This window comes from Manacus vitellinus, unplaced genomic scaffold, assembly GCF_001715985.3.
Source record: "Manacus vitellinus isolate BGI_N305 unplaced genomic scaffold, ASM171598v3 scaffold_4_pilon, whole genome shotgun sequence".
NCBI classification, from domain to species: Eukaryota; Metazoa; Chordata; class Aves; order Passeriformes; family Pipridae; genus Manacus; species Manacus vitellinus.
This window is the reverse complement of record NW_021940604.1, coordinates 6,913,271-6,931,730: the sequence shown is the minus strand read 5'-3', so window position 1 is coordinate 6,931,730 and position 18,460 is coordinate 6,913,271. Positions and strand designations below refer to the sequence as shown.

Sequence of the window (18,460 nt, the reverse complement as noted above, 5' to 3'; positions counted from 1 at the left end):
GGCAGGGCAGGTACTGATCACTTCACTCTCGTGACCAGTGACAGGATTGGAGGAAAAGACATGAAGCTGGGTCAGGAGAGGTTTAGGTTGGGTATCAGGAAAAGGATTTTCACCAAGAGAGTGGTTGGGCACTGGAACAGGCTCCCCAGGGAAGCAGTCACAGCACCAAGCCTGACAGAAGCATTTGGACAATACTCTCGAGCACATGGTGTGATTCTTGGGGTGTATTGCAGAGGGTCAGGAGCTGGACTTGATGATCCTGATGGATCCCTTCCAACTCAGGATATTCTATGATTTTGTGAAATAAAGATATTTTCCTACTGGATGTGAACTGCCCTTAGTATGCAACATTTTCTACTTCAGAATATTCAGTCTTCTCACCATCTGCCATTTTATTTTGATTCTTTTCACATTTAATATTCACACAGTAAAAATTTCAACAAAAAAGCTTCTGTGGCCACTATGTTTCTAGTGATGATGGCACAGATAACCCTAATTGTAGATTTTGCATTGATATATCTGAATACATGTGATTTATACTTATGCATCTCCTCATGAGTTTGTCTTTACTTAACTTTCTGTCTCATATGCTAGTGGTCCCCCACCCTGCAACAGCTTCCCTGACTTCCAAGAAGCCTCTACTTTCTCAGTTACTACGGCCTTGCTCTTTGGAGAACTTTTTTATGACGCACATACTGCAGTATTCTGATGATACTCAGTCTGTGTCATTTTACTGTTGCTTGAGTTTTCCACAATCTTCAAAAGTGGAATCTAATTGTGGATTCTGGCAATTCTCCAAATGATGCTCTCTCAGTTTATGGCCTGAGGGGATGCTCTATCATCATCTGGGACTTCTGATGTTCATAGCAGAACTTCACAGTGTGAATTATATATATGCTATGGGTTTTGGAAAGAGGTCTTCCCTCTTTTCACACTTGCTGATATGTTCTGTTGACACAAATCTACTGAAACCTGTTTATTTTTTTAAACTGTTTTATTTTTTTAAACTGCAGATAAAATTATTAGCATCATATAAATAGGAATACTAGCAGTGGATTTATGAACAAAACTGGAATCTTGGTTTTAGTGGCTCTCTAAGCCATACAAATAAAGCCTGTCAAAATGAATGTTTGCCACCTCAGATTACACTAGCTCCCACACTAGCTCAAGCAGAAAAATCTTAAGGTATGTTCATAGATCTGATGAAAACAAGGTTGCTTCCCTCATTAGAAAACATCATAAATGAGATAGAGAAGCCACTTAAAAGTCAAATCGCAGTTACATGACTTCTACAGATCAAACTCTCCATTTGGCTGTCTCTGCGTGAGGCAACAAGAACACTCCCTGATGTTTAAATCATCTTTAGTATCTTCCCTTTGCTATAACTGCCTCATATAAACTCTTCTCTAAAATAAACATCTTTCAGATTACAAAAAATTTAAAAATACTTAAATGGCTTTGAAAGGAAAAGGAAGAAATTAATCTCGCCTAAACCGTGCAACAAAGGGATCAAATAAACTCTTGTTTTAAGAGAGAGGACTATTACCACAGAGTGCTATGAGGAAGGAGAACAAAGAAGTTTTACTTCTGCAGTTCAAATCTAACTTTCCTCCTTTTCTGTGGGGAAGTGATAAACGGAAGAAAATAATGTGGAACAGCTGGAAAGAATAAAACTGTCAGGAGATGCAACAAAGCAAAATATTCCCCCAGAGGAACAGGTTTCCCTTTGATCACACAAAGATTTGAATTTTTTTCTGTTTTAAACAGAACAGAAAATGAGGATATGCAATAGACAGCTATAATGGATAGGAGCGAGACAAAAAGTTTGAGATGAATCGTGATTGGTATGATCACCCAGTTGGGGGTGACCCCCCCCCAGGTTGTTTTTTTTTTCTGATCTTGTACAACTCCCTCACCAAGAGGTAATTACCTAACTCCCTAACCCATTAAGATTGTATAATGAAAGCTGAGATGCTTTTGAAAAAATTAGCAGTAAGTAAAGATTGCCATTTTATTATTGATAGCTTTTTTGGTAGGAATGCCAATAAAAAAATGGAATATGTAATTGATGAGAGAACACCAACAGCAATAACCTGAAAAAGTTCATGATCTAGCCAGCAGTTATTAAATCATATATAGAAACCTAAATATATGTATAGTTGCTGTATTCCCTGCTTCTTTTTTAAAAGCCCCTGCTAAAATATTGTTCCCTCAGTGTCTGCACATGTCTACACCAGGCAACGCTGGGCAAAAATAGTCCTTGTGTTCATCCAAATCAAAAAAATAAGACTGTACTATTATCAACAAGATCACAATCATATATAAAAAAGAATAAGTAAATGCTATTAGTCCCTCTACAAGGCAAGAAAACAATTACAGGAACCTTTCTAGGATATCTTCCTAAAGATCTACATTTTAATTTGTTTACTGCAGCCCCTGTTAATTGATAAACTACGCATTTGCATCCCCTGCCATTTCCAGGCAGGTGTGTTTCAGTAGTCATCTCCCCAAACCAGCCACCTCCCCATATCTGTTTGCTTCCTTTTATGCCTCCTCTCTCTCAAGAGCCAGTTAGAGCTCCAATGTTCTCCTTTACTCACAATTCTGTTCTGACATGTAGAGGAGAAGATGATGCAACAGGCTTGAAGTTTATTTACAAACTACAAGTGACAGCATGTGCTAAACTTAACTGGTTGCACCCAGCAGAGAGGGACCTTCCAAAACCGATCTTCCAGAACAACAAACCAAACTGCATTTGCTCAGTTCCCTTGAGCAGCGCAGCCAGATAGTTACTGTGATTGAATCAATTACCAGTGCTGTAGCTGGCAGACCCCCAGTACTCATTCCCTGAGTTAGAAGAGGACTTTTCACAGTTGCATTGCAAAGCATTCAGACGTTAGGTTGGGAGTCCTTCCTCTTCTCCTCATTCCCAGAGGTTGAAACTCCAGGTTTAAGCTTGGTTTAGAAATGCTGGTATACAAATGGTGACAATCGTTCACCGTGAGATTCCAGTTAAGCTCAGTGTTTCGTCTCCTACGATAGCCATTTGCAGATTCCTTGTGAAGAGTGAGAACAGAGCAAATTCATATGGTACTTCCCCTAACACTCTCCCAGTCTCTGACTATTTTCAGCTCAGAGAACTTTCTGCTCCTGTTGTAGCTTGTTTAATGCCCCAATAGATATCTCTTTCATATCCTTTTCCAGTCTTGCTTGAATTCTTGTAAACTCCTTGTATCAGAGCATCCTTTGGCAAAGTGGCTTTGGCTAGTCAGCTTGTTGAAGAACTGCCTCCTTTTGTTTGATTTCCCATTCCTCTAGTATTTCACTTTATTTTCATTTTATAGTTCCTAGTTTTTCTGTAGGAAGAGACAACAGTAATCCCTATCCACCCTTCAACACTACTCCTATTCTGGTGGGTCTCTAGCTATCTCTTTTCCAGGGTGAAGGGTCCTAAAGTTCACACTAATTCCTCATGTAGAAGTTGATTTGTGCCTTCTGTTGTGCTTCTGTGAATCTTCTCTAGATCTCTACCTTTTCTGAGACAAGGGGACCAGTACTGCACAGTACGTGAAGAGTGGTGAATTGAAATTTTATAAAGTGATTCTGCATTTTTTTGCTTTGCTGTCACTTCTTTTCATTACCAATATTTTATTTTCCTCTTTTGACTGCTGCTGAGCACCAATTTGATGTTTTCAGACAGCTAGCTATCAATCCATCAAAAGGTCTCCCTGGAATAGTGGAGATCACTACAGAGACCATTACTGCAAATGTGAAGTTAGGATTGTTTTTTTGACCCATGTATCACTTCACTTTTACCTACACTGAGTTTCACCTGCCATTTTATTGTCAAGTTTCACAAAGACTTTCTGAGATTCTTGATCTTGCTTCACTATTTTGAATAACTTCATATCATCAGCAAACCTTGTATGGTGAAGAGGTGAGGATCCATCACAGACTCTTGCACAATTCCAATGGCAAACTTGGAAGTCCATTATGGGGATCGATGCCAGGATTCTCTCATTTGTGCCATAGCTGGGATGTTTATTAGGCAAGTTAAGATACTTTATGACAGGTTTCATTTGTTTGTTTGTTTCCTCAGCTCCCAGAATACTTTTTGTTAAAAACCAAAGAATGAACACTGGCCATCATAGCATTTTATTCTTTTGTTAAAGATGACCGGACAGAGGAATCCCTTGGTAAGGTTTCCAGTATATCAATGACAAAATGAGAAGTACCAAAAACCCCAAAGGTGATTTCCTTAAAAATGAAAGCAAGCAGAGGAGAAATATCATAAGAATCAGTTGATATCCAGGCAGATAAGAACCTCATTACCACAAAATCCATGCCATCTATCCTCCCATATGAATGACTCAAAGTATGGTGGGCTGGTACACGCATCAGGTTCAGTGGAATTTGGGGACACAGTTATTGAAAAGAGAAAGCATAACAACATCTGGCTAATTATTATTCAGGTTGTTGCAGCACAGATTTGTCATCTGCTTTAGAAGTATTTAAGGTGCTTGGCAAAATGCAGAATGCAACAAAAACAAATCAGGAATTTTCTAGTCTGCAAAATTTTATTAAGCAACAGCTGGACAACTCTTACAACTCCAAATCATCAAGGAAAAATAGGGCAATCAGTCCATCTCTCAATCATGTAGACAGTAAAGAATCTGGACAAACCACATTTTTATAGGGAAACCAACAATACTTTCTAGGCACCTCCTGCAAAAACTATTACACAAGACACAAAAAGGCAGATCAGGGTAGTTTTTAAGTACAATGGAAACCAAGTATACCATGGTATATTGAGGAGAAAAAAACTCCAAAACTTGAGATTCAAAAAAATAGAATTAAAAAATTGTCTGGGTAAGTAAAGTAGACAACTGGTGTACCAAATTTTCAAAAGCCTTAAGTAAAACATGCTGGGCTTACTTGTTAAGAATGCATGCACTCTCATGACTCTGTGCTCATCAAATTAAAAAAAAAAGAAAAAAAAAGAAAAAAAAAAGAAAAATAAAGAAAAAAATCCCAATTCACGTTCAAAGTTACAGTACCAAAATAATGCATTTATAAACAAATGCAACTCCCCTTCTTTTCCAGGAAACACTACAGTGCCTTTTCAATCAAATGCATCCTCATGCTATTCCACAACACCACATATTTTATCTACAATAAACAACGAGATCTTGAACAGACACACCCTTCCGCAAACACACAACACACAAAGAGAAAAAGAAGCAGTGAATGCAGAAATAGTGAAATGGATGTGAAAAGCAACCTAAGGCAACACATGTATCAAGCAAACAAAAGTAACAAAGGGAAAGCAAGAAAATTTCTGAACAAATTGCTTGAAACAACACAGATAGGAATTACAAGCTGTGTTATTCCAGTGAAATACTTGAAACTCAGGTGTCTGCACACTGTTCAAAAATGTTTCTCTTTATTACTTTGACCTTAATCCATATCTTAAACCATCTACTTGGCCAGTAAGATAAACATTTCAAAAACAAACAACATTTGTCAGGATTCAGAATTCAGATCATATTTTCAAATTGTAAACTGGAGGGCAAGGATTAAGAACAGACTGGGAGGCTTTAGCATCATACCATCTAATTGTTTCATTGAACACTCTGGATAGGCAAGTATTTGGTGTTTTCATGTATTTAATTTTGTCTCACAAAATCATGTTGTTTTGAACCTGCAGTCAGCAAACCTGTGCACTTGCATAGTGCTCCCAATCAATCAATTTGCCTTAAAGCACAAATTTCTTGTTATAGATTCATTTGCAAAATCAAAAGTTGAAGGGTTAATTGCTTTTGTCTTAAAAATTTTCTAGATGCAGCAACAATCAAACTGCCCAAACAAACTCCTGATACATCTTCAGAGATATCAGGCAACAGGGAAAGCGGAGTCTTTTCATCTTAAAACATTTCAGTGGGATTTTTTAAGAAGAAAATTAAATCACAGATAAATACAAAGACAAAATAATTCACATAGCCTATTGTTCACTAGTAATAATTAACCTTATTCCTTTGAGAATGGTGTATGTAAATATCAATTCTGCAAAGAGGACCTGTGGTGCCTACCTGCAGACTACTCCTAAGGGTAGCAGGACTCTAAATTGGTATTTGCTAATGAAGGATTATGCCTTGAAGGTGAAGGGACTTGAAAACAAGAAAACTTCGTCTACTAGAATTTTTCCATTTTTGTAAGCAGTATAGCTGATTTGCTCTCTTATGGGAAAACCATTACGCCAGTCTCTAAGTAACATAGACAGCTTGCTCTCCTGTCCTGTGATGGAATCCTAGAAATGGGAATAAGAGTCAAAAATCTGAACTACTACTCTGTGGCCAGGATTTTACTTCTAGCATTCCTCAAAGGGGTTATATGGAACTGTCAACATAGCTGTTGGCTAAAATGCTTTAGAATTTTCTTAAGTGAATATACGGGTCATACAAGTAATTTTTACCTTATAATCACACAGTAATGGGTAAAAAATACATTTTGGATTGGATTCTGCTCTCTTATGTATCTTGGTGTAACCATGTAGTGAGGCTGGAAGTTGGTCCCCTGTCAGCATGCCATGCAAGTGTCTCATCTGTTACTAATCTCTTCAGTCAGATTTAGTGGTCTGGAGTCAGTCAGGTCCTACAGAAATGTGCAATTTCCAGACAGTTGCTCTGGGAAACACGTTCTTAAAAGCTAGTGAAAATTTGTTCTGTCTTCTCTCCCTTTCTCTCCATCAAATCAGTTTTTGCACTTTCTGCTCTTTTCATATGAGGAATTAAAATGTTTCTGACAGGTAATGGCACCAAGATAACACAGGATCACACACGCCAGGCTGCAAAAAGCAAATGCACTGAAACTGTCTGAGGCAACCATCAGGCAAGCTCAAAAATCTGTTTGGAATTTCTGAGAGGACACTAAAAAGACATATCAAGGAAAGCCTGGACCTATGTAAAGTTTAGGCTCAAGCAAAGTCAGATATCCTTGTCTGACACCTGTAGACCCTCATGCATCTTCATAAAAACACAGTTTTACTTGTGGCTGCACCACAGAAAAATTTTCTAACTGAGATGAAACTGTGAGGATTTACCGACACTCAGGCAGCCCACAGCACATGTTACTGCTGCCTCTGGAACTGAGTGCAAAATTATTAATGTGATAATTCATTTTCTCCTCTTTCACCCCCCTCCTTCTCATAGTTTCTTAGGATGTTGCAGAAATGTGTTATTCTTACTGTTTCAATCTAAAATTTGCCACTCCATGCATAGTGCAATTCATACCAGACTTTAAAGATAAATTTTTAGACTCTGTTAGGAGATCTATTTTGAGGATATCAGCTTTGTTTTTTCATAAGAATTGGGCTTTCAGTTGCGTCCCTTTGCAACTCCATCAAAGCAGATTCTGACTTCAAATGGCCACCATGGCCACTGACTGGCATCAAGGCTTTCTCTGCCCAAAGCTGCTGCAGCCAAACTCCACAGCAGCTTCATGCTGCTCTAGGAGCAGATTTAGAAGGGTGAGTGGAGGAACACCTGCTCCAATAGGTCTCCTATGGAGCATCCTGAAGAGGTAAAGCTGCTGCAGCCAATGTCAGGGCTCAGCTTCATCAGCTCTGTGCAGCACTAGCTCACCTGTCAGAAGCACTATGGCTGTGTTGGAACCAGCTGAACCCAGCTGAAAAAAGAGTGTTATTAGTCTGAGCAGAGGAAAATGCTTCTACTTCCACACACTTGTGCCTCAGCTTATTCCAAGCTCGCTTGCTTGTATCTCCATGTAGCACTGAATTACAGCACTGCCAAACCCTACTGAACTATGCAATGAACTTCTTACAAACTGAGCCTACATCATTATACACTCTTTTATCACGTAACCCACCTTATTTAATATCTCAAGAAAAAGCACTATACTAAGAAGAGGGAAAGCAAACGAAGACTTCTATTTTTTAAACCACTCCCAACTGAAATATAGGTAGAAACAAAAAAGAAGAGATTTCTGCAGGTCCCAAAGAAGTCACCTAGACTCTTCGTATTCTACACAGTTCTCCATAGCAAACTCACTGCATCTAGCTGCCAAAAAATATATTTGCCTGCCTGCATTATGAAATTTTTGTATATTATGCAGCAAAACCAGGTCTTCCTATATGCATTTTTAATTTCTTGCAGCAAAACATACCTGCTACCAAACAATTACTTACAAAGATGCTCTTTAAATATAAATAAGTGTGTGTAACTTACTGATACATAGTAATAAAATAATCCGTATATCACTTATTACATTACGCAAGAAAAATAATTTGTCTTTTGGACATTAGCAGGAAATCTACATTAAATTATCTTTAAAAAAACCACTCAAAACTCCCTAAAGAAAAATCAAACTCAAACTAAAACAAACAAAAAACAAACCCAACAGAAACAAAATAAACCCCCTAGACTGTTACAATTATTGCACAACTGGGAAAAAAAAGCTTTGGAAAAAATATCCTTTACTACCAGAAATTACTGCATGTAGAAAATAACTATGTATTTCTGAACACTTTGCTACATTCTTCCTAGAAGAATTTAGTTATCTACAGGAAAACTCTGTTTTACTAATGAAATAGAAAATGTAACATCTACCTTTTGGCTGAATGTGATAGCAAATCTTAAGGATTTAAGTGATTATTTGGGGGGTGTTCTTAAATTTGTTTCCTATATTGTATCTCAGTGGAAAATAAAACAACTTTCACTTGTTCTGTGTATAATTTAGAATCCAGTTGCACACTCAGACTTACATATTTCCCATTCCTTTCATTAAAATTCTATATATTTGAGAATAGTTTCTCTTTCTAATACTGGGTATTCTCTTTGCATTATAATCCTCAATTAAAGGGACTCTCTTAAATTATTTTCCAAAAGATAAAAGATTATCTTATTCTATAGAATTTCCTGACAAGTAAATGGAAAGAATGATGGAAACATCATTTATTTTCCTAATTTTTTATAATTATTCCTTCTGCTTTGCTGGGGCAGAAACCAGGGCTCTTTCTTTGCCAAAGCTTTTTGTGAGTGCCATCAGAAGGATGCAATCATGACCCGGACCAATGAAGCCAACTAACTCTCCTAACTTGTTTTATGGGTTTTCATTTCTTGGTTCTCCATTAGCACAAAACTTCTGACAATCAGAAAAATTTGGCAATGAACCAAGTGAAAAGGAATACTGTTCCCTGGAATGTTAAAGAAACTGCATGCAGAAGTCCTTCTATTTAGATTAGATTTTCTTAAGAAAAGAACATTCCTGTAGTTTCCATGTACTAATAATTTTGGCTTAAAATTACAGGCAATGTTTCTTCCAGTTGAACATTTCTGACATGTGACTAAGTAGCTCTTCCCTCAGCAAGCAAGCAAGCCAGCCCTCATATGTTTCTCCTCTTATGGTGTTCAGTGTGTGCCTGTTAAACTCTAATTAGGGTATGACTGGTTAGCACAGACCTTAGGGCAGGTGAGGATTCTCATCAGCCAACTTTCCTCCTTGTGTTTTGGGATCAGTGGACTAAGAATTCAACCTACTGCTTTTACAGTATATAACTCAATAGAGACAAAGGGCTTAATTGTGTTTCCTCCGCATAAAAAAACCCAAGTGAAACATTTCCATTGATTTTTAAGGGACCAGAACCAAATCAATTTTGGTTCCTCTCTTACACACACATAATACAGGCACTTAACCTGCTGAATAAATCATGCATGTGAAAAATAACATAAACAGGCCCAGACAATTAGTGGAAAAAAACCCTAATTAATTAAAGCAAACAAGATGCCAACGGGAATGTTGTGCCTGATCACTCCCATATACAAGCCTAAGCCGCTGAGCTTTGGGATACAAGCATGGTACCATCTACTTCCCTGCTCCTTTCTTTCCTACATCTGCTTCCTCTCCAATGAAACCATCTTGAAGGTGGTTTTTCCTGGACTTAACCCATGGGGCATTACCCAATCTGCTTTATCATCTCCCTTGGAAACCCTCTGAAACTCCTCTCTGACTGGCAGTGCTCCTCTGTGCTGTACAGCTCTAGTAGCCGCAGAAGACCAGAAGTTAGAAGCTCACTGCATATTATTAATATCTACTACAGCAAGGTATTACGTGATATGTTGCTTTAGAACAAATCAAATGCAACACACATCTGCCTTACTACTAGGATTCAAGAAAAAGAGAGGAAATCACACTTGTTCTCTTAAGTTATATCAACTTTTTCAAGTAAAGAAGTTAAACCATGGATGAAAGACAAAGTATCCACTGACATCTCAACTAGCACATCTTTCCCAGTGTGCCTTTAACTTCAAAAGATTAATTTCTGAAGAAAATCTGCAGTGATGTTTTGTAATCTAGCGCCCAAATAATTATATGAACAGTTCTGAGGTTTGTGTATTACTGGGTGAACTACTTTCGTATCAAAACATATTCCGTAGCAAAATGCTGACAAAGAGGAAAGAGAGAAAGCAAATAAATATGTGCACAATACAAGGACAACACAGAAACTCTTCCGTGCAAGCAACCCTTCTGAAATGCTCAACAGGTCTGCACATCCACCAGAAAGAGCTGCAGCCATGCTACTGTTATAAGCCTTCCTCTGTAACACTCTATGTAAACTTTGGCTTCCCGCTCTTATCTGGAGCATTATATTCTCAAAATACAGTCACAAAGGCTACTCAAGTAGTAAGGTGATAAAAGGCATCATTCTGTCCAATTTTTCCTTCCTCTTTCAACTAATTTGTTCTCCAGCCAGCCATGGTGTTGTTTCCAATAATTAATTTGCTTTCCTGATGAAACTGCTTCTTGTAATGACTTATTACACTTCTGTCTCCTTCCTAATTCAAGCACAGATACACTGTTGTAGAACTTGATTCATACTGATTGCTAAGACTGGGCCTTCTCATACTGGAAAGACTTTGTTTATAAGGTGTAAACACATTGAAACACGAGGAGCGTGCACAGGCACGGCCTCAGAGGTACATCTGATCACACTGTACCTCTCCCAACTACATGTCAAATCAGACAATACTGCTGACCAGTGAGAATAAAAAAGCAGTGCTCATAATTTATTTGCTCCTCTATCTTTTGTCACCTACTGAGAGATGTTTATCCCCAATAACTGCACACAAAACAAGCAGACATCAACTTCTTTGATACAGTGGGTTTTTAAACCACTCTCCTGGTTTAGGCCAGGACACAGTTAAATTTTGCAGTAGCCAGGAGTGGGCATGGCTAGGCCCTGGAGGTTATTCCATACCACCTCAGAATAACCTCCTATACCACCTCATACCATTTTCCGACGGGGAAGGGGTCCCTACCAGGTCAGGTAGCATGGTGCCATCATAGGGTATTGTCAGGGGTTTCCATGTGGTGAGCAATCATGTGTGAATAGCTTGCCTCTTGTAAATTCTGTTATTAATATTGTTGCTGTTACTGTTCGCTTTCTTATTTCATTGCTGTTTCCAGTAAATTTTTCTTATCTCACTCATTAATCTTTACCTTTTGTGCCTCCGATTCTCCTCTCCAGCCTGCCGCATGAGGGAGAAATGAGCGAGTGGTGAGGGGTTTGGAATGTTTCAGAGGGAATAATAAAATTGGGGAATACCATTCCTGAACCATGACAACCACTCACTGGCAACAATTTTTTCTCTTCTGAATGATACATCATTATTTATAAATTAAACATTGACCTACATATGTCTCCTTGGAACCTGTGGTGCTCAGTTATTAGCAGATCTCAGAGAAGAAACTTATGTGTTCAAGTATTATAGCTTCTTTTTTTCTATTTTTTTTGCTGCTATCATTGATGTTTTAGAAGTAGAGGAGGAGGAGGAGTACAAACTGGACCAGAAAAAAGTTATGTTCCCTGTTTTAAAAAGAACAGCATAAGGCAGTCTATCAAAAAGAGCAGTCTGTTTTAATCCCCCCATGAGCTTACATCAGCTACTGTAGCACACGTGGCAGAACCACCACAACAAGCCAAAAGCCACATTTCTTCATGTAACATGGAATGGCTCTCAACCCTTTGCTCTTTCTGAGACCCAGCACAACACTTAAAAAGAAAAAAAAATAGAAACAAAACAAGCTAACAAACAAACAAAACAGAAAACAGCCCCCCACCCTCCACCCCATGACTGATTAGAGTTAATGCCCTTCTGGCGGGCACCAAAATACTTTTCCAGTTTTACTGTCTTCTTCATTCCCAGGCATCTCTGCACACCTAAAGCAGGCTGCCCTGACATTTTCCGGTTTGGACTTTGTGAGAAGGTTAACATTTTCTTCTCTCCAGTCTCTGCTTGTTCACTTGAGACGTTGAGTCACATTAGCCAGAGCAACAGCAAAGGCTTGTACTGCAGAAAATGGATACTGAAAGTCCAAAATGTAAGCATTGCCATCAATTCTTCCAAACTGCATCACCTGGGAAGCAGGGGAAGAGGAGAAGGGAAGGAAAAAGAGAAAAACGTCAAAAAAAGTGAACCATGGAAAAGGAATCAGAGAAGAATAAAAGCAAAATCTTTTTGGTCCTTCATACGAACACCTCACCTCCTGAGGTAATGTGAATGGAGCTACTCACAGAATGGGGTTTGGTGCTGAAGAAGAGTAAGAGCACTGTACTATGTCTGTATAGAGTATTTGACTGCAATATTTGACTCTATAGAGCAAATTGAACTTTAAAATATGTTAGACTGCATACAGCCTGTGAGTAGATTGTCACCGATTACTTCAGTAGATGTGAGGTACACCGGCATCATGTTTCCTGCAGGAAACTACCATTCTCTCTCTTGTAAAAATCCTATCATCAACCCATCAGGAAAACAGATTCTGCTTTCAAAGAAAAGAGCTTCCAGGGAAGGGGAATAACCAATTTTATCACTGTAGCACTTCATAGGCAGTAAGCTGTGCATTCTTTGCAGTTCTGTTTCCTTTTGCATAAACTTCACTAGCACATAATTACACTGAGAAAGAATTAGCAAAGGGGTAGCGAGAGCTGCTTGAATGCAGGGCTAGTCAGGTTGTTCATTGTTCTTCTGCAGGGAATATCTGAAGTTTGGCCTATTATTACTGCATTTTCATTCACTTCATCAGAAGCCCAGACTGTATTTGCTCAGCAGTGAAGCTCCTTGAGCTATAATGGAGACTGTGCAAGTCAAGTCAGGTTCTGTTCCCTCACCACCAACAAAACCTGTGGTTGGGTGATTTCGCACAGCTGCCCATGGGCATGTATCCATAGCCATTTAACTGAAGAAGAAAGTGGTATAAATGGCTCTGATCACTGCCTTTGAGCTTTTGTTACAGACAAGCAAAACCAAAAGACTACCTCTGGTCACGCATGTTGGATATTTAAGACGTCTAACTCCCAAGTTAAATCAGAGGAAACTGAGAACCTTGATCTCTTTAATAAACCAAAAGTGACTTACAGCTGGACAAGGAACTAAGTATGAGTCTCCTAAATCTCAGTCCAGTGTCCTGCTGATTGGCACCACTTAATAGGCTGGTGTACCATCCAACTTGGGCCACATTAAATGTTTTGATTTTTTGAACTACCTGTCGACCCTTCTACCCATGGGTGGTTCAAAAGTGGCCCGCAAGCACTTTTTTCTGGGGAGGGTCAGTGCCTCCCTCCTCTAGCATTAAGAACCAGCCCCAGGGGCCTGGTAACCCACAAGGGGAAATTTTGGCATGGAGAGAACCAAAGTGACTGTCCATTGTCTCTTCCTTAGCTATCTACTGACTGGCCAAACTTTGTGAGCAGGGCAAGAAGGGAGCAGTGTTCACTAGCTGCCATCCACAACCATCAATGATGGCAAATGCAGCTACTGTTGCAGAGATCTGTTGTGTTTATTACAACACTTTCAGTAGTGAAAGCCAGTGAGACTAAAGTTGGCCCTTATTCCCATGTCTGACTGCAGTAAGACTGAACATATTTTGTATATTTACTTTACAATTGAACTTCACCCGTCGTGCTGAATCTAGACCTTTGACAGCTGTTTTTTATCAACCACATGGCAAAGCTTTTTCTCACAGAGCAGCTAAATCAAGCAGGAGGCATTCGGCAGCATGAGAGACAGAGCTTATTCCTAGCATGGCTTTCCCACACCCTGGCCCCCATTCCAACACATGTGTGTCATCCCTTCCTACCTGTCGTCCTTCCAGCTCAATCTGAAAGTTTTTTGCCGACTCCTGGGTCACCCGCCCTCCAAAGTCCAGCTGGTAGACTTGCGTCGCCTCGTTCCACAGTGGCTGCTTGTTGGCCATCACGTACACAAAGCCCTGGCTTCCCAGTCTCCCATCCTCCTTCTCGCTGGCCTTCCGGCACTTGAATTCATCCAGCTCACTGGCTGTTCTCAAACTCCTTTTGGTTTTCCAACCCTTTTTGCTGCCCTGGCTCTGGTTCATCAGTTCATCTCCACTGATAAAAAGCTCTGGCTCACTCTCTGAACTGTCCTGAAACTCATTCGTCTTGTTTAGTTTCTTGGACTTCAGCTGATCTTTCTGGCTCTTGACCTTCTTCTTCTCTCTCCCCAGCCGAGGGCTGGATATTAGTGAATTGAAGTCAGTCAGTGTCCTTGCCTCCTTTTTGACCTTGCCCTCGGTGATAGCCTGCATGTTTCCTTCCTCAGCTCGACTGTCCAGGCGTTTCCGGCTCTTCTTGCCAAATTTGTCTGTCCTTTGAGGAACAGGGCTTTCTGTCAAGGAGAGCACCTCCTGGAAAGTGTCTGCTGTCTCCACCATCACCTCTGTGCCCACGTGGCCCTGCAGCTCTGCTGGTGGGGGAGACATCACTGGCTTCTCCACCACGAGGAGCGGCTTGGGGGGCAGGGTGCCCGGGGGGTTCTGTACGGGTGGGCAGGCGCTATAGGAACTCCATGGGTGCAAGGCGATTGGTGGCAGCTGTAAACTAGAGCAAGTGCTACTTCCCGGGTACATGGGTGGCAAAGGGCAATAGGAAAGGTTGGATGGATAACCTGGCTGAAGGACAACTGTGGGCTCCTGCTGTGCAAACTGTGTTGGGGCCAGAGCTTCTTTGGGGGAGCAGGGGGCCTGCATTCCCTGAAGGGGAGGGGCACTGTAGCTTCCTGGGTAAGGTACTCCAACCCCGTAACTTGTCTGGAAGGTGGCAGTGGGACTGGTTGGAGATTTGGGGGAAACGAATGGCACTCGAGACATATCCAGATGTTGAGCTTGGCCAATGATGAGCGGAGCAGGTTTTAGAGGATTGGGCACTGAGCTCTGAGATGTCCTTTCCTGAGGAACCCATATCTCTTCACTCACCATAGGGTCCCACTGGTATGGTGGTGGCCGTTTTACAGCAAGGGTAGCCTCTGTCAAGGACACAGGCGCGTGCCGTATTGATTTCTCCACTGGGCAGTGCTGAGAAAGGGCCTCATCCTCTGTGAAGGCGGAGTTGATATAATCTGCTCGGTCACGGGAATTGTCAGGTGGGCTCAGCAAGCTGTAGGAGGACTGGGAGGCCAGAGGCGAAGTACTGACAGAGTGAGCAATCACAGAGCTGTGCTGGGAGCCACTCCCTGTGCTCAGATCAGGTCTCACGCCACCAATACTGGAAGTGCTGCTACTAGCACTGGCACTAGGGATGTTGCCCGCACCACCAGCACTTGCATTGCTGCTGCCAGCGCCACCACTGCTGCACTGGCTGCAGGTGTACAAGGCGGTGGGTACTCTCTGCTGGTACTGTGCTGTCACAATGCTGCTCTTGGGTTTTGGGGGAAGTTGCAAGGTGGCTCTCTGACCATCCATCAGCTGAGCCATTTTCAGGGCTGCCTCTCTGCTGTTCCTCCGCAGAGTAGCATGAATGATAGTGTTGTCCAGCCTCTGTGCCATGCTTCTGCCCTGGGACAGCTGGCTGGCAATGTCAGGGTAGGGCGGCGGGTCCCCGGTTGGGATGGAGTAACGGGGGACTGTGAGCCGGTTCAGCGTGGCGCTGGCACAGGGCTGCTGCATCTTCTTCTCAGCAGCTGTGATGCGCAAGGTGGCGGAGCTGCCGGGACCCGGCAGGGTGTAGGTGCTCTGTGCACAGAGCATCCTGGTGCGAGGCCGGCACACCTCTTCCACGTTTCCACTGCTGTCGAACGTTGTTATCCGCTCATACCCCAGGGGTGTCTGGTAGTGCCCCGCCGGGTAGAGTGAGAACTCCCCCTTTTTGAGGCAGAGATCAAGGGGTGGCTGCGGGGGGCCAGGCGGGGTGGAAGAGTTGGGGCCAGGGATGGTGCGGGGTAGGGTGGGGGCGGGTTTTTCATCTTGTTCAGCTGCAGCTCCTGAGTGGCCCCAAAGATGACGGCGTCCCCCTTCTACCCAGCTGTGGCCCTGGCCGTGGGCCTTTGGCCTTGGGGGGGGGCTCATGCTCCCGGTCACTGTGGTCCCGCAGTTCAGTCAGGGCAATGGCGGGGGTGCGGGGGGCGGCGGGGCCAGTGGAGGTGGCGGCGGGGCCGGCGGCTCCCAGCTCCCCACAGCCAGCGCCCCCTGCCCCTGGGCCGGGAAAGCGGCCTGGTGCTCCCGGGAAGGGTCCCGTCCCCTCGCCCCCCGCTTCCGCCGGTGGGTTTGCCAGCACATCCAGCTGCACGTTCTGGTTGGCCAGCAGCGACTGGACCAGGCCTATGCTCTGTGTAGGCGACATGGCCTGTGCGGAGCTGTGGATGGGGGCGATGGGGATGTTGACGGTGCACGGCGGGCTGCTGGCGGGAGCGCCAGGGGCACCGGGCACTGCAAAGAACAACAAAGCGTGTCACCCACTGTCTAGGCCTCCTCTCCCCATCCCAGGAATCCCTCCCATGTGATGGCAAGGTCTTTGCTGTGGGGCAGCCCCAGTCATGAAGGGACTTTTTAAACGAATTATTACCTTTGTGTACTTGCCTAAGCACTCTGTTGTATCTGGATGGAGTGCTATTGGTTCCCAAAACCAATGGATCAGACCTCAGCTTGAACATGTAAGCCAGCCCATCTCCCCGACTCCCATTGCACAAGAGCTACTTGTAACAGCTGCTGATCAACTTTAAAGCCACTTTTTGGGAGTGACGCTTCAGAGGTAAAGTTCTGAGCTTGCTTTCAGGTTACACTATAATCCCCATGGACTTTCATGGTCTGAATTACCACTCACTCATCTGGTTTTAACTACTTCTACTCAAATCAATAAAAGTTTTGCTAAATCAGGACTCACTGGTTTTCAGTAAACAAAAAAAAGAAGTGGAGGGTAAGAAAAAAAGTTGAAGACCTGCACTGCAGGCACTGTATAGTATCTTGTATAACGTTCCTAGATTCAATGAGCTTAGGAAAACTGGAGAATACAGACAACAGTTGGGAAAAGGGAAGTACTATAATCTCATGAGTCCAGTGTGTAACAAACCAACCCATAATACAAAACCAAGGAAGCAGAAAGGAATATGATGGAATGAAATGTGGACAAAACTTATAAAAGTTTTTAAAAGAAGATTGGTAAGGAAAAGATGTGAGGAAATAAGTGGGAGGCCAGATGGGAAATGTAAGGGGAAGATGTGAGGAAAGAGATGGGAAGCCAAAAAGATTCAACAGTGGGCACTGTAGTCAGAGTGACTTCAGCATCAATGCTTGGGCATGCTGCAATCCGAAATGTGAAAAGAAGTAAATGCACGTAGGAAAAATTTCCCACATGTGGTGGTGGCGAAAAAGGGGCAGTGTGGCAAGAAGCAACTCCCATGATTTTAAACAGAAGCATTGAGCATGCTCAATTGTTTGCAATCCTTTTGCAAAAAGTGGTGAGAGTGTTTCCAACAGGAACTACCACTGAATAGCTGAAGCAGGGAAATGAGGACACTGGACTCAAGTACAGGTGCAGAAGTCAAGATAAGAAGGAACACAATAGAATAATGAGGGGAAGCAGTAAAAACTATATTAGAACTCCCAAGAATATTGCAAGTTCTTTATCTTTCATTAATCTTCCTGTAAAAAACCACACAGAAAATTATAAGTGGTGTGTACCAGCAAGTTTGTGGAAGGAAAACGGATGAGATAAAGGATCCTTAAATCATATCCAGGATCCTTTAAGTTTGCCAAATTCTGTGGAGACCTCAGATTTGCAAGACCAGATCAGGCAAGAGATCCATTAGTCAGGACTCCTGCAGATGCTGCCCAGTTCCTAATTAAATTCTAATTAAAATTCTAGTCATCTACCTATGCCCTATAATATATTTTCAATAGCATTATGCTTTTATCAGCATCAGAGATGAATGTGGTAGGTGTACAGACAGGACTGTGGCTATGCTGGCAAATATTTATGGTAGTTCTGCTCGTTCCTTTAGAAGAAGATGGACAGCTAAACTTAAATGACCCTAAGGCAGTGTGGTTCTGTGCTTGGCCGGCAGGCCGTGCTTTCATCCTGAAATTGCAGTTTAGCAATTTAGCTGCCAGAGCTTGAGGTTTGATTGTTAGGTTGGCTTAAGCAATCACGAAT

The 18,460-nt window shown here is 42.1% G+C and overlaps 1 protein-coding gene across 1 annotated transcript in view; it reads right to left on the bottom strand.

Moving 5' to 3' along the window:
• Window positions 1-4,558: 4,558 nt before the first annotated feature.
• TULP4 (TUB like protein 4) overlaps window positions 4,559-18,460 on the bottom strand; it is a 132,608-nt gene continuing 118,706 nt past the window's right edge. Inside the window, 6 exon segments of the mRNA XM_008932337.3 lie at window positions 4,559-12,432; window positions 14,155-16,247; window positions 16,250-16,325; window positions 16,328-16,419; window positions 16,422-16,470; window positions 16,472-16,737. Of these exon segments, the coding sequence (XP_008930585.3) occupies window positions 12,316-12,432; window positions 14,155-16,247; window positions 16,250-16,325; window positions 16,328-16,419; window positions 16,422-16,470; window positions 16,472-16,737 (2,693 nt within the window). The 3' untranslated portion in view covers window positions 4,559-12,315.